Source organism: Giraffa tippelskirchi, chromosome 3 (assembly GCF_054371585.1).
Source record: "Giraffa tippelskirchi isolate mGirTip1 chromosome 3, T2T-mGirTip1v1.2.pri, whole genome shotgun sequence".
Classification (NCBI taxonomy): Eukaryota; Metazoa; Chordata; class Mammalia; order Artiodactyla; family Giraffidae; genus Giraffa; species Giraffa tippelskirchi.
In genome coordinates, this window is record NC_137277.1 from 63,578,386 (window position 1) to 63,605,070 (window position 26,685).

Sequence of the window (26,685 nt, forward strand, 5' to 3'; positions counted from 1 at the left end):
TCAAGCTGGGTTTATTCCAGGAAAGCAAGGATTCTTCAATATACACAAATCAATCAATGTGGTACACCATATTAACAAATTGAAAGGTAAAAACCATATGATAATCTCAATAGATGCAGAAAAAGCCTTTGATAAATTTCAGTACCCATTTATGATTAAAACTCTTCAAAATATGGGCATAGAAGGAACATACCTCAACATAGTAAAGACCATATATGATAAGCCTACAGAAAACATTGTTCTGAATGGTGAAAAACTGAAAGCATTCCCCCTAAGATCAGAAACAAGATAAGGATGTCCACTTTCACCACTATTATTCAGCATAGTTCTGGAAGTTCTAGCTACAGCAATCAGAGAAGAAAAAGAAATAAAAGGAATCCAGATCAGAAAAGAAGAAGTAAAGGTCTCACTGTTTGCAGATGACATGGTACTGTACATAGAAAACCCGAAAGATAGTATCAGAAAAATATAGAGCTAATCAGTGAATTTAGCAAAGTTGCAGGATACAAAATCAATACACAAAAATCACTTGCATTGCTATATACTAACAATGAAAAATCAGAAAGAGAAATTAAGGAATCAATCCTATTCACCATTGCAACAAAAAGAATTAAATATCTAGGAATAAACTAACCTAAGGAGACAAAATAACTCTATACAGAAAATTATAAGAAACTGACGAAAGAAATCAAAGATGACATAAACAGATGGAGAGATATTCCATGTTCCTGGGTAGGAAGACTAGGAAGAATCAATATTGTGAAATTGACTATACTACCAAAAGCAATCTACAGATTCAGTGCAATCCCTATCAAATTACCAATGGCATTTTTCACAGAACTAGAACAAAAAATTTCACAATTCATATGGAAACACAAAAGACTCCGAGTACCCAAAGGAGTCTTGAGAAAGAAGAATGGAGCTGGAGGAATCAACCTTCCTGGCTTCAAATTATACTACAAAGCTGCAGTCAACAGAAATATAGACCAATGGAACAAGATAGAAAGCCCAGAAATAAACTCATGCACTTATGGGTACCTTATTTTTGGCAAAAGAAGCAAGAATATACAATGAGGCAAAGACAGTCTCTTCAATAAATGATGCTGGGAAAACTGGACAGCAACATGTAAAAGAATGAAATGAGAACGCTTCCTAACACCATACACAAAGATTAACTCAAAATGGACCTAAATGTAATACCAGAAACTATAAAACTCTTAGAGGAAAACAGAGACAGAACACTTGATGAAATAAATCAAAGTAAGATCCTCTATGACCCACCTCCTAGAGTTACAGAAATAAAAACAAAAATAAACTAGCAGGACCTGATTACTTAAAAGCTTTTGCACAGCAAAGGAAACTATAAGCAAGGTGAAAAGACAACCCTCAGAATGGGAGAAAATAATAGCAAATGAAACAACTGACAAAGGATTAATTTCCAAAATATACAAGCAGCTCATACAACTCAATATCAGAAAAACAAACAACCCAATCAAAAAGTTAGAAAAAGACATAAACAGACATTTCTCCAAGGAAGACACACAGATGGCTAACAAACACATTGAAAAGATGCTCAACATCGCTCATTATTAGAGAAATGCAAATCAAAACTACAATGAGATACCACCTCACACCAGTGAGAATGGCCATCATCAAAAAGTCTACAAACAATAAAAGATGGAGAGGGTGTGGAGAAAAGAAAATGCTCTTACACTGTTGGTGGGAATGTAAATTGTTACAGCCACTATGGAGGACGGTATGGAGATTCCTTAAAAAACTAAGAATAAAACCAGCATATGACCCAGCAATCCCACTCCTAGGTATATACCCTGAGGAAATCAAAATTTTTGAAAAAGACACATGTATCCCATTGTTCATTGCAGCACTATTTACAATAACTAGAACAACCTAGATGTCCACCGACAGATGAATGGATAAAGAAGTTGTGGTACTCCCAGAATATTGGAAATAAAAGCAAAAATAAACAAATGAGACCTAATTAAAATTAAAAGCTTTTGCACAACGAAGGAAACTATAAGCAAGGTGAAAAGACAGCCTTCAGAATGGGAGAAAATAATAGCAAACAAAGCAACAGACAAACAATTAATCTCAAAAATATACAAGCCACTCCAGCAGCTGAAATCCAGAAAAATAAACAACCCAATCAAAAAATGGGCCAAAGAACTGAACAGACATTTCTCCAAAGAAGACATACAGATGGCTAACAAACACATGAAAAGATGCTCAGCATCACTCATTATTAGAGAAATGCAAATCAAAACCACAATGAGGTACCATTTCACACCAGTCAGAATGGCAGCTATCCAAAAGTCTACAAGCAATAAATGCTGGAGAGGGTGTGGAGAAAAGGGAACCCTCTTACACTGTTGGTGGGAATGCAAACTAGTACAGCCACTATGGAGAACAGTGTGGAGATTCCTTAAAAAACTGGGAATAGAACTGCCATATGACCCAGCAATCCCACTGCTGGGCATACACACCAAGGAAACCAGAATTGAAAGAGATGCGTGTACCCCAATGTTCATCGCAGCACTGTTTACAATAGCCAGGACATGGAAGCAACCTAGATGTCCATCAGCAGACGAATGGATAAGGAAGCTGTGGTACATATACACAATGGAATATTACTCAGCCATTAAAAAAAATACATTTGAATCGGTTCTATTGAGATGGATGAAACTGGAGCCCATTATACAGAGTGAAGTAAGCCAGAAAGAAAAACACCAATACAGTATACTAATGCATATATATGGAATTTGAAAGATGGAAATGACAACCCTATATGCGAGACAGAATAAGAGACACAGGTGCATAGAACAGTCTTATGGACTCTGAGGGAGAAGGTGAGGGTGGGACGTTCTGGGAGAATAGCATTGAAACATGTATATTATCATATGTGAAACAGAACACCATTCCAGGTTCGATGCATGAGACAAATGCTCAGGGCTGGGGCAATGGGATGACCCAGAGGGATGGGATGTTGAGGGAGGTGGGAGGGGGGTTCAGGATGGGGAACACATGTAAACCCGTGGCTGATTCATGTCAATGTATGGCAAAAACTACTACAATATTGTAAAGTAATTAGCCCCCAACTAAAATAAATTAATTTATAAAAAAAAAAGAAGTTGTGGTACATATGCACAATGGAATATTACTCTGCCATAAAAAGGAATGTGTTTGAGTCAGTTCTAATGGGGTAGATGAACCTGGAGCCTATTATACAGAGTGAAGTCAGAAAGAGAAAGATAAATATCATACTCTAATGCATACATACGGACTCTAGAAAAATGGTATTGAAGAATTTATTTGCAGGGCAGCAATGGAGAAACAGACATAGAGAATAGACTTATGGACATGGGGAGAGGGGAGGAGAGGGTAAGATGTATGGAAAGAGTAGCATAGAAACTTACATTACCATACATAAAATAGATAGCCAACAGGAATTTGCTGTACGGCTCAGGAAACACAAACAGGGGCTCTGTATCAACCTAGAAGGGTGGAATGGGGAGGGGGGTGGGAGGGAGGTTCAAAAGGGAGGGGATATATATATATACCTATGGCTGATTCATGTTGAGCTTTGACAAAAAAACAACAAAATTTTGTAAAGCAATTATCCTTGAATAAATAAGTAAATAAATACTAATGTGATGCCAGCTAGGGGCAGCTAAGCTGTTGCAGCATTCATTAATATGTTGCCATAAAAAGAAGAGACAAATAACAGAAACAGGAAGCCAAGTTCTAAAATTAGTCTAATAAATTACAGTAACCATGCTCTCAGTTGAACTACTTCTCTATCTATTCTACTGTAAATTATCTTTTCTATTAAGAATTTTAAAGTTTTGGCCTTTATATTTATGTCTATAATCCACATTTCAGTTAATCTTTTGATAAAGTAGAAGGTGTGGACTGAAATTCATTTCTCCTGCATATGCATGTTCATTCATTCCAGGACTGTTTGTGAAAAAATTATCCTTTCTCCACTTAATTGGCTTTGCACCTTTGTCAAAAGTCATGTATGTGAGGATTTATATCTGAAATTTGTATCTGGTATTTATATCCTTTGTTCTATTTACCTTCCACCTATCTTGATGCCAACCACACTGTTTTTGTTATTTGTGGCTTTAAAATAAGTTGTGAAATTAGGTAGGACTAGCCCTCCCAATTTGTTCTGCACTTTAAGATTTGTTTTTGACCATTCTGGATACTTTGAATTTCCATATAAATTTTAAAATCAGTTTGTCAATTTATACAAAAAGAAAAATTTGCTGTCTTTTTATAGTAATTGCATGACTCTATAGATCAATCTAGGAAGAACTAATACTTTAATGATGTTGAGTTTTCTGATCCATGACCAAAATAAATCTCCCCATCTATTTTTATCTTCTTTAATTATTCTCTGCAATATTTTGTTGTTTTCTTGCATATGTTTGGTCAGGTTTAACCTATTTTATATATTGATGCTATTGTAAATGGCATTTTTATTTCAGTTTCCAATTGTTTGTTGTTAGAATATAGAAAATCATTAATTTATCTATATTGATCCTGTATTGTACATTTGTTAATTTTAGTTATGATTTTCATAAGTTTTTGTTTTGTTTGTTTCTTTTGTAGATTCCTTCAGATTTTATAAATGAACAATCATGTAATATGCAAACAGACTTAATTCTTCCTTATTTTTAATTCTGCCAATATGGATGCCTTGTATTTCTTTTCTTGACTTATTGTACCAACAAGAGCCTCCAGTAAAATGCTTTTAAGGGTAAGAACAGACATCTTTGTCTTGTTTCTGATCTAAGGAGGAAAATATTTAGTTGTTCTGTTTTAACTATGATGCTGGCCATAATATTTTCATAGATGCTCTTTATCAGGCTGATGAAGCTCACTTCTTTCCCTACTTTATTGAGTGATTTGATCAGTAATGGATGTTGAATTTGCCAGATATTTTTCTGTATCTATTGAGATAATCCTATGGATTTTCCCACTTAGTTTGTTAGTAAACTGCATTGGTTGATGTTTTCAAATACAGCACCAATCTTCCATTTCTAGGATAAATTCCACTTGATTATGAGTATTATTCATTTTATAAGTTTTTAAATTGGATTAGCTAATTTTTAAATTTATTATTTGTGTTCATAAAAAGTATTTGTCAACAGTTTTCTTATCCTGGTTTTATCTGCTTTAGGTATCAGGCCCTTATAGAGTAAGTTGCAAAATATTCTCTCCTCTTCAATTTGCTATAAAATTTTGTGTAGAATTGGTATTGCAGTATTATTGCTTCCTTAAATATTTGGTAGAATTCATGAACGCTATCTTAGCCTGAGTTTTTGGTTGCTTTGCTTTGTTCTTTCTGGGAAGGTTTTTAATTACAAATTCAATTTCTTTAATAGATATAGGGCTACTCAGGTTATCTAGTTCCTCTTGAGTGAGGTTTGGTAGAGTATGTCTTTCAAGGGAATTGTCCATTTAATCTAAATTGTGAAAGTTATTGACATAGAGTTGTTCACAATACTCCCTAACAATGTCTTTAATGTCTGTGTGCTCTGTAGTGATGTAATTCTCTTATTCCTGATACTGGTAATTTATGTCTTCTCTCTTATTTTCTTCATCAGTTTGGCCAGAAGTTTGTCAGAATCATTTACCCTATCAAAGAACTAGCTTTTTCTTTCATTGATTTTCTCTATTGTTTTTCCTGTTCTCCATGCTGGTCTGTGTTTCTTCAGCTTACTTTCAGTTTGCTCTTCCTTATCTAGTTTCTTCAGACCGAAGGTGAGGTCACTAATTTGAGATATTTCTTCTTTCCTAATTGGTATTTAATGTTCCCTTCTAAATACTGTTTTAGAGCAGGGACCATAAAACTACACTTGCAGGCTAGAATATAGACATGCATATTCATTTATGTGTTGGCTGGGGCTGCCTTCCTGCAACAGTGGCAGAGTTGAGAGATTGCAACAGGGACCATAAGGCCCACATGCCTGTAATAGTAATTATATGGCCTTTTAAGAAGTTTGTTGACTCCTGCTTGAGAGGAACCCTAAAAACTTTGTTTTCATAATTCAATTCAAAATATTTTGCAATTTCACGTTCTTCTTTGATTCTTGGAATATTTTACATAGGTTTTTCGATTTTATGCTGTTAAAAATAGCTGTTTTATATAGATCTTTTAAATATCTACTTTGAAAATAACTATTTCTTATTATTTCCAAAATGAAATATCCAAGTCAAAGTATAGGTCTTTAAAAAATAAACAACCCATTATGTCTTTTTTTTAAATCAAAGTATCATCAGTTTAGGGAGAAGGCAATGGCATCCCACTCCAGTACTCTTGCCTGGAAAATCCCATGGACGGAGGAACCTGGTAGGCTGCAGTCCATGGGGTCGCTAAGAGTCAGACACGACTGAGCAGCTTCACTTTCACTTTTCCCTTTCATGCACTAGAGAAGGAAATGGCAACCCACTCCAGTGTTCTTGCCTGGAGAATCCCAGCGACGGCGGAGCCTGGTGGGCTGCCGTCTATGGGGTCGCACAGAGTCGGACACGACTGAAGCGACTTAGCAGCATCATCAGTTTATAACATTATTTAAGTTTCACGTGTATAACAATTATGACATGGCTTAGTGTAGTTTCTTCATGTTTCTTGTGCTCTGAATTCATTGGACTTCCTGAATCTCTGACATTATATCTTTCATAAAATTTGAAATTTTACACTATATTTTCTTCAAATGTTTTTCTCTGTTTCCCTCTCGTTCAGAGATAAGAATTATAGATATATTAGGCCACTTGGAGTTTCCCTTTAGCTCATGAATGTCTTTCATCACTTTTCATTCTGTTTTATTTTGGACCTATGTCCTTAACTTCACTAATCTTTTCTTATGAAATTCTTAATTTGCTATTTTAATCCTAACAAGAGATTTTTATCTCATACATTACAGTTTTCATTTTTAGAAGTTTGATTTGGGCCTTTTTAAAAAATATCTTTCATGTTTCTTTTTAACTTAATGAACATCAGGAATACAGTTTAAAAAAAATAACAGTTTTAATGCACTTGTCTGTTAATTATAACACCTGTGTCTATTCTGGGTTGATTCCAAATGGTTCATACTCTCCTTGTGATAGATCAAATTTTCTTGCTTCTTTGCATGCCTGGTAATCTTTGATTGGATGTCAGACATTGTGATTTTTACCTTGTGTGTCGTTGGATATTTTTCCATTCCTATAAATATTCTTGATGTTTGTTTTTGGATGTAGTTAAACCATTTAAAAACAATTTGATTATTTGAGGTCTTTAAGATTTATTAGGTGGAATCAGGGCCAATACCTCATGAATTAAGAGGTTTACAGTCTTCCTGGCAGAAACAGATATCATTCTTGGCCCTCAGTGTATCAAGCACTCTTCCCTCTAATCTTTTTGGGTTATTCTTCCCCTGGACACAGGTAGTTTCCCTCTTCAAGTACTCTGAGGTTCTCTCTTTGTCTCCTCTCTGGTTCTCTCTGGTTCTCTGTCTTGTTCTCTCCAGAGTCAGTTCTACCTGCTCGACTCTAGGAATATGGTGGGCTCCACATGGATTCTCTCTCCCTAAACTGCATCCTGGAAAATCTCTCAAGGTAGTGAGCTGGGGCAACTATAAGTTCATTTCATTTGTTTCCCATTTCTCATGGATCACTGCCCTTTTTTACCTGATATCTAGTACCTTGGTTACCACTGTCTGGTTTTGGTTTGTTTCTGGTTTTGTTTTTTGGATTTTGGTTTATTTTCTTTTTGGATGTCTCAAGCAAGCGGGTAAATACAGTCCCTGTTACTCCATCTTGGTAAGAGCAGCTTTATTTTTTTTCTGATATATATCCAACACAAACATTCATGCAGACTACATGCACCAAAATAAGCAGCTTCCCTCACAGCTCAGCTGGTAAAGAATATGCCTGCAGTGCAGGAGACCCGGGTTCAACCTCTGGGTCAGGAAGATCCTCTGGAGAAAGAAACAGCAATCCACTCCAGTATTCTTGCCTAGAGAATTTCAGGGAGAGAGGAGCCTGCCAGGCTACAGTACATGGGGTTGCAAGAGTCAGACATGACTTAGTGACTAAACCACCACCAAGGAACTAACCAAACTATTGAGAGGATTTATTTCTGTGGGGTGGGATTATGACAATTTTTTATTTCTGATATGTGTGTGTGTGATTTACATTCTCTAAAATAAATGTATTACTATAAAATAAAAATAATAAAACATTATTTTCCTGTGAAAATAGCTCTCTCAGAAGCTCTATACAGTCAGCAAAAACAAGACCGGGAGCTGACTGTGGCTCAGATTATGAACTACTTATCATAAAATTCAGACTTAAATTGAAGAAAGTAGAGAAAACCACTAGACCACTCAGGTATGACCTAAATCAAATCCCTTGTGATTATACAGTGGAAGTGAGAAATAGATTTAAAGGACTAGATCTGATAGACAGAGTGGCTAATGAACTATGGACGGAGGTTCGTGACATTGTACAGGAGACAGGGATCAAGACTATCTCGATGGAAAAGAAATGCAAAGAAGCAAAATGGCTGTCTGAGGAGGCCTTACAAATAGCTGTGAAAAGAAGAGAAACAAAAAGCAAAGGCGAAAAGGAAAGATATTCCCATCTGAATGCAGAGTTACAAAGAATAGCAAGGAGAGATAAGAAAGTCTTCCTCAGTGATCAGTGCAAAGAAATAGAGGAAAACAACAGAATGGGAAAGACTAGAGATCTCTTCAAGAAAATTAGAGATACCAAGGGAACATTTCATGCAAAGATGGGCTTGATAACGGACGGAAATGGTATGGACCTAAAAAGAAGCAGAAGATATTAAGAAGAGGTAGCAAGAATACATAGAAGAACTGTACAAAAAAAGATATTCACAGCCAAGATAATCATGATGGTGTGATCACTCACCTAGAGCCAGACATCCTGGAATGTGAAGTCAAGTGGGCCTTAGAAAGAATCACTATGAACAAAGCTAGTGGAAGTGATGGAATTCCAGTTGAGCTATTTCAAATTCTCAAAGATGATGCTGTGAAAGTGCTGCACTCGATATGCCAGCAAATCTGGAAAATTCAGCAGTGGCCACAGGACTGGAAATGGTCAGTTTTCATTCCAATCCCAAAGAAAGGCAACGACAAAGAATGCTCAAACGACCACACAATTGCACTCATCTCACATGCTAGCAAAGTACTGCTCAAAATTCACCAAGCCAGGCTTTAGCAATATGAGAACTGTGAACTTCCAGATGTTCAAGCTAGTTTTAGAAAAGGCAGAGGAACCAGAGATCAAATTGCCAACATCTGATGGATCATCGAAAAAGCAAGAGAATTCCAGAAAAACATCTATTTCTGCTTTATTGACTATGCTAAAGCCTTTGACTCTGTGGATCACAATAAACATTGGAAAATTCGGAAAGAAATGGGAATACCAGACCACCTGACCTGCCTCTTGAGAAACTTGTATGCAGGTCAGGAAGAAACAGTTAGAATTGGACATGGAACAACAGACTGGTTCCAAGTCGGGAAAGGAGTACGTCAAGGCTGTATATTGTCACCCTGTTTATTTAACTTATATGCAGAGTACATCATGAGAAACACTGGGCTGGAGGAAACACAATCTGGAATCAAGATTGCTGGGAGAAATATCAATAACCTCAGATATGCAGATGACACTACCCTTATGGCAGAAAGTGAAGAGGAACTAAAAAGCTTCTTGATGAAAGTGAAAGAGGAGAGTGAAAAAGTTGGCTTAAAGCTCAATGTTCAGAAAACGTAAGATCATGGCATCTGGTCCCTCACTTCATGGGAAATAGATGGGGAAACAGTAGAAACAGTGGCTGACTTTATTTTTCTGGGCTCCAAAATCACTGCAGATGGTGATTGCAGCCATGAAACTAAAAGACGCTACTCCTTGGAAGGAAAGTTATGACCAACCTAGATAGTATATTAAAAAGCAGAGACATTACTTTGCCAACAAAGGTCCGTCTAGTCAAGGCTATGGTTTTTCCAGTAGTCATGTATGGATGTGAGAGTTGAACTATAAAGAAGGCTAAGTGCCGAAGAATTGATGCTTTTGAACTGTGGTGTTGGAGAAGACTCTTGAAAGTCCCTTGGACTGCAAGGAGATCCAATCAGCTGCAAGGCTGATCCTAAAGGAGATCAGCCCTGGGTGTTCATTGGAAGGGCTGATGTTGAAGCTGAAACTCCAATACTTTGGCCACCTCATGCGAAGAGTTGACTCATTGGAAAAGACCCTGATGCTGGGAAGGATTGGGCGCAGGAGGAGAAGGGGACGACAGAGGATGAGATGGCTGGATGGCATCACCGACTCGATGGACATGAGTTTGGGTAAACTCCAGGAGTTGGTGATGGACAGGGAGGCCTGGTGTGCTGCGATTCATGGGGTCACAAAGAGTCGGACACGCCTGAGAGACTGAACTGACTGACTGAACTGACATGCGTATGCAACCTATTCTGGGTGACAGATGCCTCCAAAGCAAATTACAGCATTCACACACTTTCTGGTGTGCTCATGTGACATGGTCAGGAGAGGTCTGCTGCTCAGCTCATGCAGCAAGACTGGTGAAGTGTCACAGTTGGTTTTCAGAGCAACCAGGGAGCATTAAAACTTAGCCAAAGTATCTAAGTTGTACCTTGAATCTCTAGAACACAGTAGGCCCACAAAATGCCCTTCAACACCTTAGAGCCATGAACTCTCAAAGGCTTAACTATTTTTATGAAAGACAGCAAATATACACAAACATACTAACACCATTCAGAGACACACAGGCATAAATGTATCACCTATAATAAGTGACACCAATTTGAAAGCATTTTTATTGATACTTCAGAGAAGAGATATTGAGAAAATTCTAATGATCAAAGAATGACAAATGAAAATTAATTGTATAATTTAACTTTAACTTTAAGATATGTAAAATAGCATTTGCATTCTCTTTAATACTTTGCTTTTATTTTTGTTTACAAGAAATTATATATTAATATTTATAAGAGCTTACCAAAAATCCTGAAAGACCTTCATTTTCTCACCTTTATTTTAAAAAACTTAAGTTCTTCATCAATGAAGAACTTATTCATCCACCTCAGTTGAAAAATGAGAGGGAGCAGATCATTTTATTCTTAATATTGTTGGAAGAAACCTCAATTCCCATTAATATATTATAGCATATTATGATTAAATAGAAAATGTAATCATTTTCTTAAAATTTTATCAGAATGAGAATGAAGTCAATTCAGACCACTACATTAGAGGATCAGTCACCTAACCTTCCACTCTCAAGATGACCAAGATCACTTCACAAGAAGTGATATCCGTGTTGGTAAAATATTGCTAAATGTGCAAGTAAGCTGGGGTCTATATTTATTGGAAACAATCTGATTATAGTGATACATACCATCTTCCTCAACTCCTGGTTGGAAACAATAATGACATTTGGTGGGTCCCCAATGGCAGTGGCAGCTCCCCCAATGTTTGTAAAGATCACTTCTGCAATCAGGACTTGTCTTGGATCAAGGTTGAGCACCTCACACAATCTGTCATAAATGAAGGAAAATGAAAACAGTCCCATTATTCATATTGTGAAAGGCACGTGTGCGACCTAAATATTTTCAAAGCACTTGCAGGTACAAGAAGCATGCGCACGCACGCGCGCGCACACACACACACACACACATATCCATGAGAAAGGCAAATGCTGAGGGGTAAACAATGACAACAGTGCTATAGAGCTACAGGATAAAGTTGACTCTCAGCACTAGAATTCTCTGAAAGTTTACACACAACCCATCTGAACCATCCATGTGAAAATACATTCCTGCCTCAGCTCCACAAGTCTGGAGGAAGCATTCGGTGCACAGGTTCCCTTGCAGGGCAGGAAGTGGCACAGATGAATGCATCTTTGCCACCAGACCCCTCTGAGTCAAGGTGGGGCTGGAGCAGAAAGCACTGCCACCCAGCGGCTCACACCACACCTGCCAACCTAGCTCCTTACCCACCTTTTCAAATGCTGAGGCACTATGCTTAATCCTAACAAGGAGTACACACTCTATAGCAGTGACTTTCCACCTTAGCTAAACACTAGATTTGTCTGGAGATCTTGACAGTCTTGCTACCCAGCTCATGACAGAACAACCCCCGGAGATGGGCCTAAGAAGCAGCATTTACAGCTACCCAAGTGGTCCACTGGGCACACAGTTGAGAAAGGCTGCTCTAAAGAAAGTTCAGGGAAAACCTCATGGTGTCTCCTCAACCCACCCATTACATTGCCCACTTTCTTACAGAAGCTAGGCCTGAGCCTGGATGTTGGCAGCAAGGGGAGCTCCTGCTGCCCTCAAGGACCTTCTTTGGTAGGGGTGCCCTGTGGCATAAGGGATCTTGGTTCCTTACCAGGGAGTGATTCCATGCCCCCTGCAATGGAAGCTCAGAGTCTTAACCACCAGACCACCAGGGAAGTACTTCAAGGGTCCTTTCTACTATCTTCCAGCCCAGAGTATAGCCAGCAGCTCTTCTGAGTAGGATTGGCCTACAGAGCTGTGTAGAAGTCGAGAAGGTAGTTCAAAAAAGAGGATCAGACTGCAATCTGCAGCAGCAGCAGCTTTCAACTAAGGAAGCCCCAGGCTCTGCTTTTAGCAAGAAAAGGATTAGTGTGTGCTAATCAACAATGCCAGATTTGGATGTCTAACTATAAAGATGGTGTGCTGTGCTGTGCTTAGTTGCTCAGTCATGTCCAACTCTTTGCCCATGGACTGTAGCCCACCAGACTCCTCTGTCCATGGGGATTCTCCAGGCAAGAATACTGGAATGAGTCTCAATGCAGGGATCGAACCCAGGTCTCCTGCATTGCAGGAGGATTCTTTACCATCTAAACTACCAGGGAAGCCCAACTCTAAAGACTAATGTTACTCAATCAGACAGAGGCAGAAGAAATGTGATTAAGCTTAGAGAGTCATAAAGAATATAATAGTATAATATAAACAGTAAATCTGAGCACACCAATACTTTAATCATGAAAGATGTAATTTGTATACTAATAAATGGAATTGCTATTCCCACATAATAGTAATTGTAGTGTGATCACTCACCTAGAGCCAGACATCCTGGAGTGTGAGGTCAAGTGGGCCTTAGGAAGCATTACCACAAACAAAGCTAGTGGAGGTGATGGAATACCAGCTGAGCTAGTTCAAATCCTAAAAGATGATGCCATGGAAGTGCTGCACTCAATAAGCTAGCAAATGTGGAAAACTCAGCAGTGGCCACAGGACTAGAAAAAGTCAGTTTTCATTCCAATCCCAAAGAAAGGCGATGCTAAAGAATGTTCAAACTACCACACAATTGCACTCAACTCACACACTTGTAAAGTAATGCTCAAAATTTTCCAAGCTAGGCTTCAATAGTATGTGAACTGAGAACTTCCAGATGTTCAAGCTGGATTCAGAAAAAAGCAGAGGAACCAGAGATCAAATTGTCAACATCTACTGGATCATACAAAAAGCAAGAGAGTTCCAGAAAAACATCTACTTCTGCTTTATTGACTACGCCAAAGCCTTTGACTGTGTGGATCACAATAAACTGTGGAAAATTCTTCAAGAGATAGGAATACCAAACCACTTTACCTACCTCCTGAGAAATCTGTATGCAGGTCAAGAAGCAACAGTTAGAACTGGATATGGAACAACACACTGGTTCCAAATTGGGAAAGGAGTACGTCAAGGCTGTATTGTCACTCTGCTTATTTAATTTATATGCAGAGTACATCATGTAAAAAGCGGGGTTGCATAAAGCACAAGCCAGAATCAAGATTGTCAAGTGAAATATCAATAACCTCAGGTATTCAGATGACACCACCCTTATGGCAGAAAGTGAAGAGGAACTAAAGAGGCTCTTGATGAAAGTGAAAGAGGAGAGTGAAAGAGCTGGCTTAAAACTCAGCATTCAAAAAACTAAGATCATGGCATTCAGTCCCATCATGTCATGGCAAATAGATGGGGAAACAAGGGAAACAGTGACAGACTTTATTTTCTTGGCCTCCAAAATCACTATAAATGGTGACTGCAGTCATGAAATTAAAAGACGTTTGCTCCTTGGAAGAAAAGTTATGACAAACCTAGGCAGCATATTAAAAAGCAGAGACATTAATTTGCTGACAAAGATCCGTCTAGTCAAAGCTATGGTTTTTCCAGTAGTCATGTATGGATAGACAATAGAGAAAGCTGATCACCAAAGAATTGATGCTTTTGAACTGTGATGTTGGAGAAGACTCTTGAGAGTCCCTTGGACTGCAAGGAGATCAAACCACTCAATCCTTAAGGAAATCAGTCCTGAATATTCATTGGAAGGACTGATGCTAAAGTTGAAGCTCCAGTACTTTGGCCACCTGATGCAAAGAACTGACTCATTGGAAAAGACCCTGATGCTGGTGAGAGGGTAACAGGCAGGAAGGCTATGAGGTCTCCAAAAGGAGGAAATAGGCTGCAAGGATCAGAGGTTTTCTCTCTCTCTCTTAAGTGGCAGAAAGTGAAGAAGAACTAAAGAACCTCTTGATGAAAGTGAAAGAAAGAGGAGAGTGAAAAAGCTAGCTTAAAACTCAGCATTCAAAAAACTAGGATCATGGCATTTGGTCCCATCATGTCATGGGAAATAGATGGGGAAACAGTAGAAACAGTGGCTGACTTTATTTTTCTGGGCTCCAAAATCACTGCAGATGGTGATTTCAGCCATGAAATTAAAAGATGCTTACTCCTTGGAAGGAAAGTTATGACCAACCTAGACAGCATATTAAAAAGCAGAGACATTACTTTGCTGACAAAGGTCCATCTAGTCAAGGCTATGGTTTTTCCAGTGGTCATGTATGGATGTGAGAGTTGGAATATAAAGAAGGCTGAGCACAGAAGAATTGATGCTTTTGCACTGTGGTGTTGGAGAAGACTCTTGAGAGTCCCTTGGACTGCAAGGAGATCCAACCAGTCCATCCTAAAGGAGATCAGTCCTGGGTGTTCATTGGAAGGACTGATGTTGAAGCTGAAACTCCAATACTTTGGCCACCTGATGCAAAGAGGTGACTCATTTGAAAAGATCCTGATGCTGGGAAAGATTGAGGACAGGAGAAGAAGGGGACAACAGAGGATGAGATGGTTGGATGGCATCACCGACTCAATGGACATGGGTTTGGGCGGATTCCAGGATTTGGTGATGGACAGGGAGGCCTGCTGTGCTGTGGTTCATGGGGTCGCAAAGAGTCGGACATAACTGAGCAACTGAACTGATCTGAACTAAGCAGCAGGAGGAAACAAACTGCAAGTGTCAGAGTTTTTCCGTCTCTATACAAAATTAAAAGGAAGCATCTCTTAAAATTCTGTGTTGCCATGACAACACCTGGCTCCACCTGAACTTAACTTTTCTCAAACCTTGAGCTAACTAATGCATTTTTCTTATGGAAATGCTTTTCTTAAGCTATGTTAATGAACTATATATTTACCCTATACTCTCTCTTCAAGTCGGCTCTGCTGAAGACTGGGAACCTATAAGGGCTCAACAAATCTGTATGTTTTACTCATACATTGTTCTCCTAATCTATGTTAATGAAACTATATATTTACTCGGAAACCTGCCTTTCTTCAAGATTCATGTCGATTGTTTTATGGCCTGGGGTAATTCATCTGGTGCCAATATTATCTCAAAATGCATGTTGTGGTTGAGGGGCCTGGTGCCACTCTGAGTTTTGAATCATCTCCTTTCTCTAATTAACAACTCACTGATGGGTATAGACTAGCAGGTGGGCACTCTTTCTACCCCCTTCTGATGTCTATGTCAAAAGCTTTCTCTATCTCTTTTATACTTTAATAAAACTTTATTAAGTACACAAAAGCTCTGAGAGATCAAGCCTCGTTACTGATCCCGGATTGAATTCTTCTTCTCCAGAGGCCATGAATTCTGGTGTCTTGCATGGCTCAGCAACAACCTTTCAGTGGGAAAGATTCAAGTCGGGAAGATAAGGGGATGACAGAGGATGAGATGGTTGGATGGCATCACCGACTCGATGGGCATGAGTTTGAGCAAGCTCCGGGAGTTGGTGATGGACAGGAAAGCCTGGCATGCTACAGTCCATGGGATAGCAAAGAATCAGACACGACTGTGCAACTGAACTGAACTGATTCTCACATAAAATTACAAAGCCAGTTCCTAGCAAGGTGAGGATGTAAACAAATCCTAGCAAGGCTGAGACAACCGCAGCTGTGCAAGCTGTACAAGGATGTTGAGAATCAGGGTGCCATCATCAGAATGTGTAGTGACTTGATGGAATCTGGCATATTGTGAGATGGTTTCAAACCACTGTCAGCAGCAGAGTTGCCCTGGTTGGAGGGAGGTGGGTGTGAACTGTCTCTTGCCCACTGAGGTGTCCAGGGGCAGAGTTGGTATTAGCATATGCTTTATCCACCATTTACCCTCAGAAGAATTATACCTCTGGGTATTGGGAAGTGCTGCACCTCCTGTGCAGGAAGGCTAAATCTAGCATCTTGCCCCTCAAATCCATACTTGCACATTGGCCATGACAATGCAGCCAGGCTTACAGAAGCCTGGGCAACGGATTAACTCATAACACTGCAGGTCAATCCATGGGATGCTGCTAACTCTCTGTTCCTCTCTACCCTTTCTTCTCCTCTCCCTACTCCACATTCTAACTCACTCCTCCTCTAAGGGTCACTACTCTCCCAAACACCAAAGGCATCACCCAGAATTAGTCCTGAGCTCTGGAAGTAGCCCCTTGTTGGTGACATTGTACTTGCTGTGTCTCACGCCTCATATGCAGGAGAATCTCTTATCTGATAGAATCCTCAGAACCACTAGCTTGTTTTATTCCTTTGATGGAACAACCCAGATCAGTGCAGCTGAAGTGAGTTGCCTAAATGTCTTCACTACCTAGCTTCCCAGAAGCCACCAGGCATACCTGTGACCCCTTGGTCTCTCTAGAACCAGCCAGTACCAGCACATGTTGAGTCTAAGCAGGGGAAGACCATGATATGCTAAGAACCATCCTTAAAATAAAGGACATAAAGTCTAGATAAAAGTGTAGATCCATGACCTTGGAAGGGGCTGCACAATCACAGCCTGAAGCCCAAGCCCCAGGAGGCCCCAGGTAATCAGTCCCACAAATGAAATGGGTGGAATTAAAAGGAGCAAAATGGAATCAAACTCAATTTCTCTTTCCCAAAGTTACCTTGCAAGGCCTTGCCAGGCCAGGTCATCCAACCCTCCAACAATCCCACAAGGATCCTGCCAGAACAAGACTGTAGCCCCACCTCCTGCTCTCTGGCTGAGAACCCCATAGAGCCTGTGGAGTAGAACTCCTGGCCCCTGATGCTCTGTCCCACAGGACATAAAGGTTTGTGTGTGCTGATTCCTGTAGGCATTTCTGCAACCACTGCTAAGGCCATCACAGCTGTGCAGTCAGAGCCACAGTCCCAGTGGATGTGCAGGTCAGACCCAATCATGTGGGAGGAGGGCAAGATCAGAGCCAATCATATGGGAGGAGGACAGCCAGCACACACTGCCATCAGCTGGCCTGATGTCCACACAAGGCCACTTTGCATACCTTATGGTCACGGGAGTGAAGAGTAGCACTGTTGTGACATTGTCCAGGAAGGCAGAAAGGACAGCGGCAATGAGACACAGCATGAGGATCATGGTCCACACTCTTCCTCGGGACAATTGGTATGCCTGGAATGCAATAAAGAACAAGCTAGGATCAATGGGGGTCAGCAAACAGATGCAACTTTTCATTAGGGACTCTAAGAACTAAGGGTCTAAATAAACACTACATGGTGGATTAAAACTTAGACCTACAAACTCCTAAACCTGCTGAAATGAGGCAGTAATGGCTGGACCTGAACATCTAAATCCATGCGGGCCTACACTCCTTCCCTCCAATTCTCATTTCAGTACCTTGAGATGGTCTATTTCTCATAAGGTGACAACCTGTCATGTCTGTATCCTTTTACAAACTCCTTTTGGTTGGACAGCCTGGGCTGTGACTTTGGGATTCACCTGACCCTAGAGTCTGCTGATGTTTGAGGATCTAGGGGTTGCTTTTAGTACCAAGGTATTGGGAGGAAGAGGCCAGATAGCTACCTGGGAGGTGCAAGATAGTGCACAAAATTGGCAAAAATCACAACATGGTTCTATCATTCAAAGTTTGGAAAGGGCTTGTTAAATAACTAATTTTTTAAAAGAACTTTTCAGTTTCAAATAAAAAAAAAGAAATTCAAGTCCAGCCTTAGTCTGCATTAGTCTTTTCCTCCCAACTCTGATGATAGGATCAACACAAATTCTACCAGTCAGAAAATGGTGAAAGATTCCCCAGGGTCCCAGTTATAAAAATGAATGCTTATATGTTCAATGTCATAAAGTAATCATTGAAATTATTTCACCTAAAAGCAGAGTAATTGGAAGCTGATGACTTAAAATATTTAGATACTCTGAAGTGCAAAATGGTTTTGGTGCATAGCTCTCAACCTGCCGATTTGAACACCATCACGCATTCAACTTGAATACTAGTCTCCTTGATCCTCTTCTTTGGTTATTTGTTGAGAATCTGAAAATGATGCTCAAAGACACCTAACTTAGCACAGCAATTATACCCCGGTTTGCAGCAGTGATTTTGAAAAGGAGGACAGAATTTTCAAATATTTGCTTTAAAACATAGTTTTATTCACTAAATATGTAATGGTAGAAAAAAGTATCAATTGATATGTAACTATTAAATGCCACATCATACCTACCTTTACAGCACAATAATCAAAAAATCCAGTTTCTGAAAATATGGCTACTAAGATCATCTATAGGGAAAAGAGAAAAAGGAGACAGAGAATGTTTCAGAGCAGCATCCTGAAATGATATCAGTGACCACTTACACATCTGAGCTCTAGCCTCTATATGAAAGCTACCACCTCATCAAACTTCTCACTCTTTTGCTAAGTGTGGTCCACTTACTAACTCTCTGAATCAAGCCCCTTACTAGAGGATTTTCACCTTTACATTTGTCCAAGAATGTGCCCAAAGTACATTATCATTCCATCTGAACTTCACAGTAAACATCTGCATCATAATTACTCTCTGACTGATAGACCAGGAAACTGTCGGGCAGAAAGAGAAAGTGACTTGCTCACAGTTACAAAGCTAGAAACAGGGCAGAAAATAGGATAGAATGTGGCCTTTTGCACCTAAGTGTTCACACCAGCAACAATTAAAAGTTTTAAGACTTTTAAACTGACTTAAATTACATTTACTTATTTTTTTAAACTGGTATAAATTTTATAAGAGTAGTTACATTGAAATGAAGACTGCTGGGAGAAATATTAACAACCTCAGAAATGCAGATGATACCACTCTAATGGCAGAAAGTGAAGAGGAACTAAAGAGCTTCTTGATGAGAGTGAAAGAGGAGAGTGAAAAACTGGCTTAAAATACTACATCCAAAAAACTAAGATCATGGCATCCAGTCCCATCACTTCATGCCAAATAGATAGGGAAAAGTGGAAATAGTGGCAAATTTTATTTTCTTGGGCTTCAAAATCACAGAGGACAGTGACTTCAGCTACAAAATTAAAAGACACTTGCTCCTTGGAAGAAAAGCTATGACCAACCTAGACAGCATATTAAAAAGCAGAGACATTACTTTACCGACAAAGGTCCATATAGTCAAAGCTATAGTTTTTCCAGTAGTCATGTACAAATGTGAGAACTGGACCATAAAGAAGGCTGAGTGTTGAAGAATCGATGCTTTCTAACTGTAGTGCTGGAGAAGACTCTTGAGAATCCCTTGGACTGCAAGGAGATCAAACCAGTCAATCCTAACGGAAATCAACCCTGAATATTCTTTGGAAGGACTGATGCTGAAGCTGAAGCTCCAATATTTTGGCCACCTTATACAAAGAACTGACTCACTGGAAAAGACCCTGATGCTTGGAAAGATTGAGGGAATGAGGAGAATGGGGCAACAGCGGATGAGATGGTTGGATGGCATCACCGACTCACTGGACAAGAATTTGAGCAAACTCCGGGATTTGGTGATGGACAAGGAAGCCTGGCATGCTGCTGTCCATGGAGTTGCAAACAGTCAAACAGAGCCTTGAGCAAAAAAATTTATTTAATTCTCTGTACTTTGGTTTTCTCACCTTACTTCTGTATGTCTTATTCCCTTGTAAGGTTGTTGTGATAATTCAACAGAATTATGTAAACTAAAGTACTTTAGAAAATAGTGGTCCCCAAACTGTGTTTCACATAAACAGTGCAAAACAGTACAAATCTCTACCTTGTCTATAATGACCATCATTGTTCATCCTATCCAAATGGCCACTGTGAGGCCACTTACAGAGTATAGTGCTTCACACCAATGGAAGCTACACATGAATGTGAATGGGTAGGTCCTGTGTGGTCTTCCATTGTTGTGGTGAAACTGTTACACATGTCTGCTGCCAGAACCACCCAAGAGAGACTGGAACTCAGGGACTGAGTGAGTGGTCCCATGAGTGGATGACTGGCAAGAAACAGGGTGAAAAAGACAGGGGTCTGGTTATATAGACTGTCTCTGAACCACTCACACCCCAAAGTTCTATATAGAACCTTGAACTGATTTCAACTGAGAAAAATTTAAGCCATTTATTGTTAAAATCCAATATAACTGTATTAAGAAGGTAGTTAAATTAAAGTGAAGCCCTAGTCCAATATGACTGTTGACCTTATAAGAAGAAGAGAGGAGGACACAGACATGCCCAGAGGGACAATCATGTGAGTACATGAGCAGATGATCATCTATAAGCCTCAGAAGAAATCAATACTGCAGACATCTTGATCTTGGACTTTAAACTCCAGAACTATGAGGAAATACATTTCTATTGTTTAAGTCACCCAGTCTATGGTACTTTATTATGGCAGTCCCAGCAAACTAATACATCAAACATTTAAGCTTTTTTTAAAACAAAAACTTATTTTATGAGGTATCTGGTATGCCTTCCTTTTCCTTCCATATGCCCATACCCTATATACTTTTCAGAACCCAATGCAAACATTAGTTTCTCTATAAAGCCTGGATTCAGAGCACTGACCTGAATCCCACACTGCACCCACAAAGGAGACAGTTACTTTGGATCACATTGAAGCCTAGAGCAGCAGAGCCCTCCATGGTGCCAGAGCAGAGAGAATACTAATGAGGAAATGAGGGTATATAGAGACCTGCTTTACAAATGGTGAGTCTTCTAGCCCTGAGAGGGAATACCCTCCTTGAGATCACTCAGCCACTGTGGGGTCTGTTCAAGAGCTCATGAGCCACTGCTGTCCAGACCCTTGTCAAATTCCCCTTATTCCAATTAAACCTGTTTATGACTCATGTTCCACACTAACCCACTGCTGCTGCTGCTACTGCTGTTAAGTCCCCTCAGTTGTGTCCTACCCTTAGTGAGCCCATGGACTGCAGCCTACCCAGCTCCTCCATCCATGGGATTTTCCAGGCAAGAGTACTGGAGTGGGGTGCCATTGCCTTCTCCGCACTAACCCACTAGTGTGTCTTAAAATTTCCTTCCTACAGGTTGATTTGGTGACACTCTTCATAGCATGCAGCAGAGTGGTCACTTGAAAATATGATAAATTAACAAACTATTACTTAGAGACAATTTCTTCCTCTCTTCCTTTATCCAAATAATTAAAAGTAGTTTTTCAATCACTGAAAAATTTATATGATTCATTTATTTAAGATATATCATTTTATATTTTAAGGACAGTAACTCAAAAAACTGCTAAATTTTCTCAATGGCAAGATTTCTCTGTTGCCTGTTCTCTGTTACAGAGGCCTTAGGCTAAAATTTTCCAGCTAACCAACCAGAGCACCAATTACTCCATTCCTCATCAGGAGAAATTAGCTAGACCTGCAAACACTTCTTAGTCAAGCCCTAACAGTCAAGCAGCATGGTGTCCTTAAGAATTAGCAGTGACAACAGCAAAAGAGAAAGTCCCAGGTTACAGCAAACTTGGGGCCCAGTCCCACTGGGAGGACTGTCATTACCATGCCAAACAGCAGGGCCAGAGTCTCAAAATCAATCCACTCCACCACATGGGTCAGGCTGGGTCTCTGCAATCAAACCACAAATTAGCCAATTAGTCCTGGGCATCATCCTCCTGGTGATAAACTGTTAACATGTGCACTTGACAGAAAACCCACTCATGGCCAGAGTCAAAAATCACAAAAATCACAAAAATCACACCATCCACTTGCCTTTGAAATCTTATTATATCATTACTGAAAAACAGTCGTGACCCAAAGCATTGTAACATCAAAACTATGCACTTGTCAATGAGAAAGGCAGACTTCTTAAGCCCTGTCCCTGTCCCTAAGGGAAGGTAGGATCATGGCTGGGAGCCCAACTGGGAAGTGAGGGCACTTGGAGAGCCTGGTTGTTGGAAAAGGACTGCACAGCGGTCCAGAGAGTTTCCTGCAGCACTAGCCATGTGCCACAATCAATTATTTCCAAAATTAAATAACTACTACTACACTACTCCTTAACAATTAATAAAAATAACAGAGGTTTATGTGTAAGATTTAGGATTCTAAGACATTTTACCCTTAGAGTTAGTGTTTGTTTATACCAACTCTAGCCATAAAAAAGAAAATAAATACATAAATAACAAAGTCTCACATTATTATTTTTACTCTTTGGTTGACGGACTGGCCTTTAGAAACATTTTTCAGAACAATCTCTGAAATTCTATAGAGTTTTTTTTCAATCTCAAGTTCCATGTGTGGCCACCTTGGTCAGTTCAGCACTGCTCCTCAAACAACCCCAGGCCTCCATCTCCAGAGTATTTGGCCTCTCTTGCTTCTCTACATTCATTCCAATGTCCCTGCAGGATGCAACATGCTCAGACCCTGAGGGGATACTATCACCTCCTAGACATGCACTTCCAGGGACCTCCTAATGTCTGTCCCCAACCTCACTGTCTCCCACCTCTCTGCTCCAGCCAGGATGGCCTCCCCTGGTCTCCACGGGCTGACAGCACATATGGCTGGCTCTAACATTGCTCAGCTGCATGGCCTGGATGAATACTTGACTATCATGAGCCTTTCATCAGCTAGGATGGAGAATAACACCACTGGGGTGTGTGTGATAAAGTCAAATGTTAATTGCCTATAAATGCTATAAAGTTTGTTAGTTCATGCCTTTAACAGGAAATGTGAAATAGTATATTAAAAACTAACCAGCTAACACCTAGTTATTGGACTGTCTTTGAAGCTGACATTCTATCAAATGCTAAGCCTTTGACTCAAAATGTTACAACTTACGTCTCCAATCATAGCCAGTGCTGCTAATGCTGAAAGGGACCCCAACATGGCTGCTAGTGTTCTGTGAACAATCTGGAAAGAAGCATAGAACATTACTTCACTCTAATCCACAGGATTTTAAAACACACAGAAGTCTGTATTGGTATAAGTATCTGTGAAGATTGGCCAGTCTATACCATACCTATTGAAAGTGAAAGTGAAAGTTGCTCAGTTGAATCCGACTCTTTGCAACCCCATGGACTACACAATCCATGGAGTTCTCCGGGCCAGAATAATGGAGAGGTAGTCATGCTCTTCTCCAGGGGATTTTCCCAACCCAGAGATCAAACCCAGGTCTCCCACATTACAAGCGGATTCTTTACAAGCTGAGCCACCAGGGAATTTAGGACAATAGATAAATCATAGGTTTCTTTGTTTCAAAGTCTAGATGCCCTAGAGGCACACACAACCATCACCAGTGTGCTTTCTAAAGAAAGGTGATTTAAGGTGATTATCTATATGTATGATCCTATTAAAATTTTCTTAATTGTGTTGGGTTTATTTTCTGTTGGCAGGTCTTATTCCTTTTCTTGTGTTTCTTGCCTAGAGAAGTTCCTTTAGTATTTGTTGTAAAGCTGGTTTGATGGTGTTGAATTCTCTTAACTTTTGCCTATCTGGAAAGCCTTTGATTTCTCCATCAAGTCTGAAGGAGAGTCTTGCTGCGTAGAGTATTCTTGGTTGTAGGCTCTTCCTTTTCATAATTTTAAATATATCTGGCTTGTAGAATTTCTGTTGAGAAATCAGCTGATAGCTTGATGGGAGTTCCCTTGTATGTTACTTGTTGTTTTTCTCTTGTTGCTTTTTATATTTTATCTCTGTCTTTAGTCTTTGTCACTTTGATTACTGTGTGTCTCAGTGTATTCCTCCTTGGGTTTATCCTGCCTGGGACTCTCTGTGATTCCTGGACTTGGTTGACTATTTCCTTTCCCATGTTTGGGAATTTTTCAGCTCTTATCTCTTCAAATGTTTTCTCAGGTCCTTTCTCTCTCTCTCTTTTCCTTCTGGGACCCCTATAATGCAAATGTTGGTGCATTTAATATTGTCCCAGAGGTCTCTTAGGCTGTCTTCATTTCTTTTCATTCTTTTTTCTATGTTCTGTTCTGTGCCAGTGATTTCCACCATTCTGTCCTCCAGGTCATTTATCCATTCTGCCTCAGTTATTCTGCTATTGATTGCTGCTAGTGTATTATTTATTTATGTTTGTTTGTTGTTTAGTTCTTCTAGGCCTTTGGTAAACATTTCTTGCATCTTCTCAATCTTTGCTTCCATTTTTTTCCCGGGATCCTGAATCATCTTCACTATCATTATTCTGAATTCCTTTTCTGGAAGGTTGCCAATCTCCACTTCATTTAGTTGTTTGTCTGGGGTTTCATCTTGTCCCTTCATCTGGGACGTAACCTTCTGCTTTTTCATGTTAATTATCTTTCTGTAATGTGGTTTTAGTTTTAGTCACTGTAGGACTGTAGTTCTTGCTTCTTTTGTCTGCCCTCTGATGGAGGAGGCTAAGAGGTTTGTGTAAACTTCCTGATGGAAGGGACTGGTGGTGGGAGAAACTGGGTCTTGCTTTGGTGGGCAGGGCCTTGCTCAGTAAAGCTTTAATCCAATTATCTGCTGATGGGTGGGGTTGCCCTCCCTCCCCGGCAGTTTTTTGACCTGAGAAGACCCAGCGCACAAGTCTATGGGCTCTATGGTCGAGTTAATGGTGACCTCCAAGAGAGTCACCATTAGACCTTAGGGGGACCTTCCCAGACTGCCGCTGCCAATACCCCATCACTGTGGTGAGGCCCTTCAGACTCATGCCTCCACAGGAGACCCTCCAAATCTAGCAGGTAGTTGTGGTTCAGTCACCTGTGGAGTCACTGCTCCTTTCCTCTGAGTCGATGTGCATAAGGTTTTGTTTGTGCCCTCCAAGACTGGAATCTCTGGTTCCCCAAGTCCTGTGGAAGTCTTCTAGTCAAATCCCGCTGGCCTTCAAGGTAAATTCCTTGGGAATTCCCAGTCCCTTTGTCAGATCCCCAAGCTGGAAAGACTGATGTGGGGTTCAGAATCTTCACAACAGTGGGAGAACATTTTTGGCATTATTATTCTCCAGTTGGTGGGTCACACACCCAGCAGGTATGGGATTTGATTTTACTGTGATTGTACCCCGCTTACTGTCTTGCTGCAGTTTCTTCTTTGTCTTTGGATGTGGGGCATCTTTTTTTTTTTCCTTTGGTGGGTTCCAGTGTCCTCCTGTGGATGGTTATTCAACAGCTAGTTGTGATTTCGTGCTCTTGCAGGAGGAGATGAGCGCCCACTCTTCTACTCCACCATTCTGAACTGGAAGCTCAGCTATTACTTCTTTAAATTAACTTTCTTCCCCCTTCTCTCACTTGTCTCCTTCTGGAATCCAGTTATCCTACATGAACATCTGACAGACAATGAAGGTTTTCTTTGCTCTTTTTCATTTTCTTCTTTGGTCTCCTCTGATTGGGTTATTCAAAGTTCCTGATCACTTATTATTTTATCTTCCATTTGGTCTGCTCTGCTGTTGATGTTATATTGCATTTTCCATCTTCCTCACTGCGTTCTTTAGCTCTAGAACTTCTGTTTGTTTCTCTTTCATGATTTCTATTCATTTCTTAATTTCCTGATTTTGTTCGTGTGTTGTTTTCCTGATTTCACTGAATTATCTTTCTGTCTTTCCTTGTAGTTCATTGAGTATCCTTAGTATAACTATTTTTAATTAATTAATTTATTTTATTTGAAGGCTAATTACTTTACAATTTTAAAAGTTACACTCCATTTACAGTTATTACAAAATATTGGCAATAGTCCTCATATTGTACAATACGTTCTTGTAGCCTATCTTAACACCTAATAGTTTGTACCTCCCACTCTCCCTCCCTTATATTTTGCCTCCACCCTCTCCCTATAGGTAACCAGTAGTTTGTTCTCTACATCAGTATAGCTACTTTTAATGCTTTATCAGCTAGATAGCAACACTCTGTGCCTTTGAGTTAACTTATTGAAGGATTGTTGTTATCTTTGGTGATGATATATTTCCTTGATTTTTCATATTCCTTGTAGTTTTGCATTGATGCTTTCTCATTTGAAGTAGCCGTCAGTTAGTCTGTCAGTTCAGTCGCTCAGTCATGTCCAACTCTTTGCAACCCCATAGAATGCAGCACGCCAGGCTTCCCTGTCCATCACCAACTCCCAGAGCTTACTCAAACTCATGTGCGTCGAGTCGATGATGCCATCCAACCATCTCATCCTCTGTTGTCCCC

At 39.9% G+C, this 26,685-nt stretch overlaps 1 protein-coding gene across 4 annotated transcripts in view; it reads right to left on the reverse strand.

Annotated features, from left to right (window-relative positions):
- Positions 1 to 26,685, reverse strand: part of OCA2 (OCA2 melanosomal transmembrane protein) — a 302,523-nt gene that overhangs the window by 178,267 nt on the left and 97,571 nt on the right. For all 4 annotated transcript variants that reach the window (XR_014080337.1, XM_081583080.1, XM_081583078.1 and 1 more), the window contains 5 exons: positions 23,378 to 23,449; positions 22,103 to 22,168; positions 18,825 to 18,881; positions 17,639 to 17,763; positions 11,444 to 11,582 (listed from right to left, as the gene is read on the reverse strand). Coding sequence is in view for 3 of the 4 variants with exons in the window: in XM_081583080.1 (XP_081439206.1) it covers positions 11,444 to 11,582; positions 17,639 to 17,763; positions 18,825 to 18,881; positions 22,103 to 22,168; positions 23,378 to 23,449 (459 nt within the window). In the remaining variant the exon portion in view is untranslated. The remainder of the gene's footprint in view (positions 1 to 11,443; positions 11,583 to 17,638; positions 17,764 to 18,824; positions 18,882 to 22,102; positions 22,169 to 23,377; positions 23,450 to 26,685) is intronic.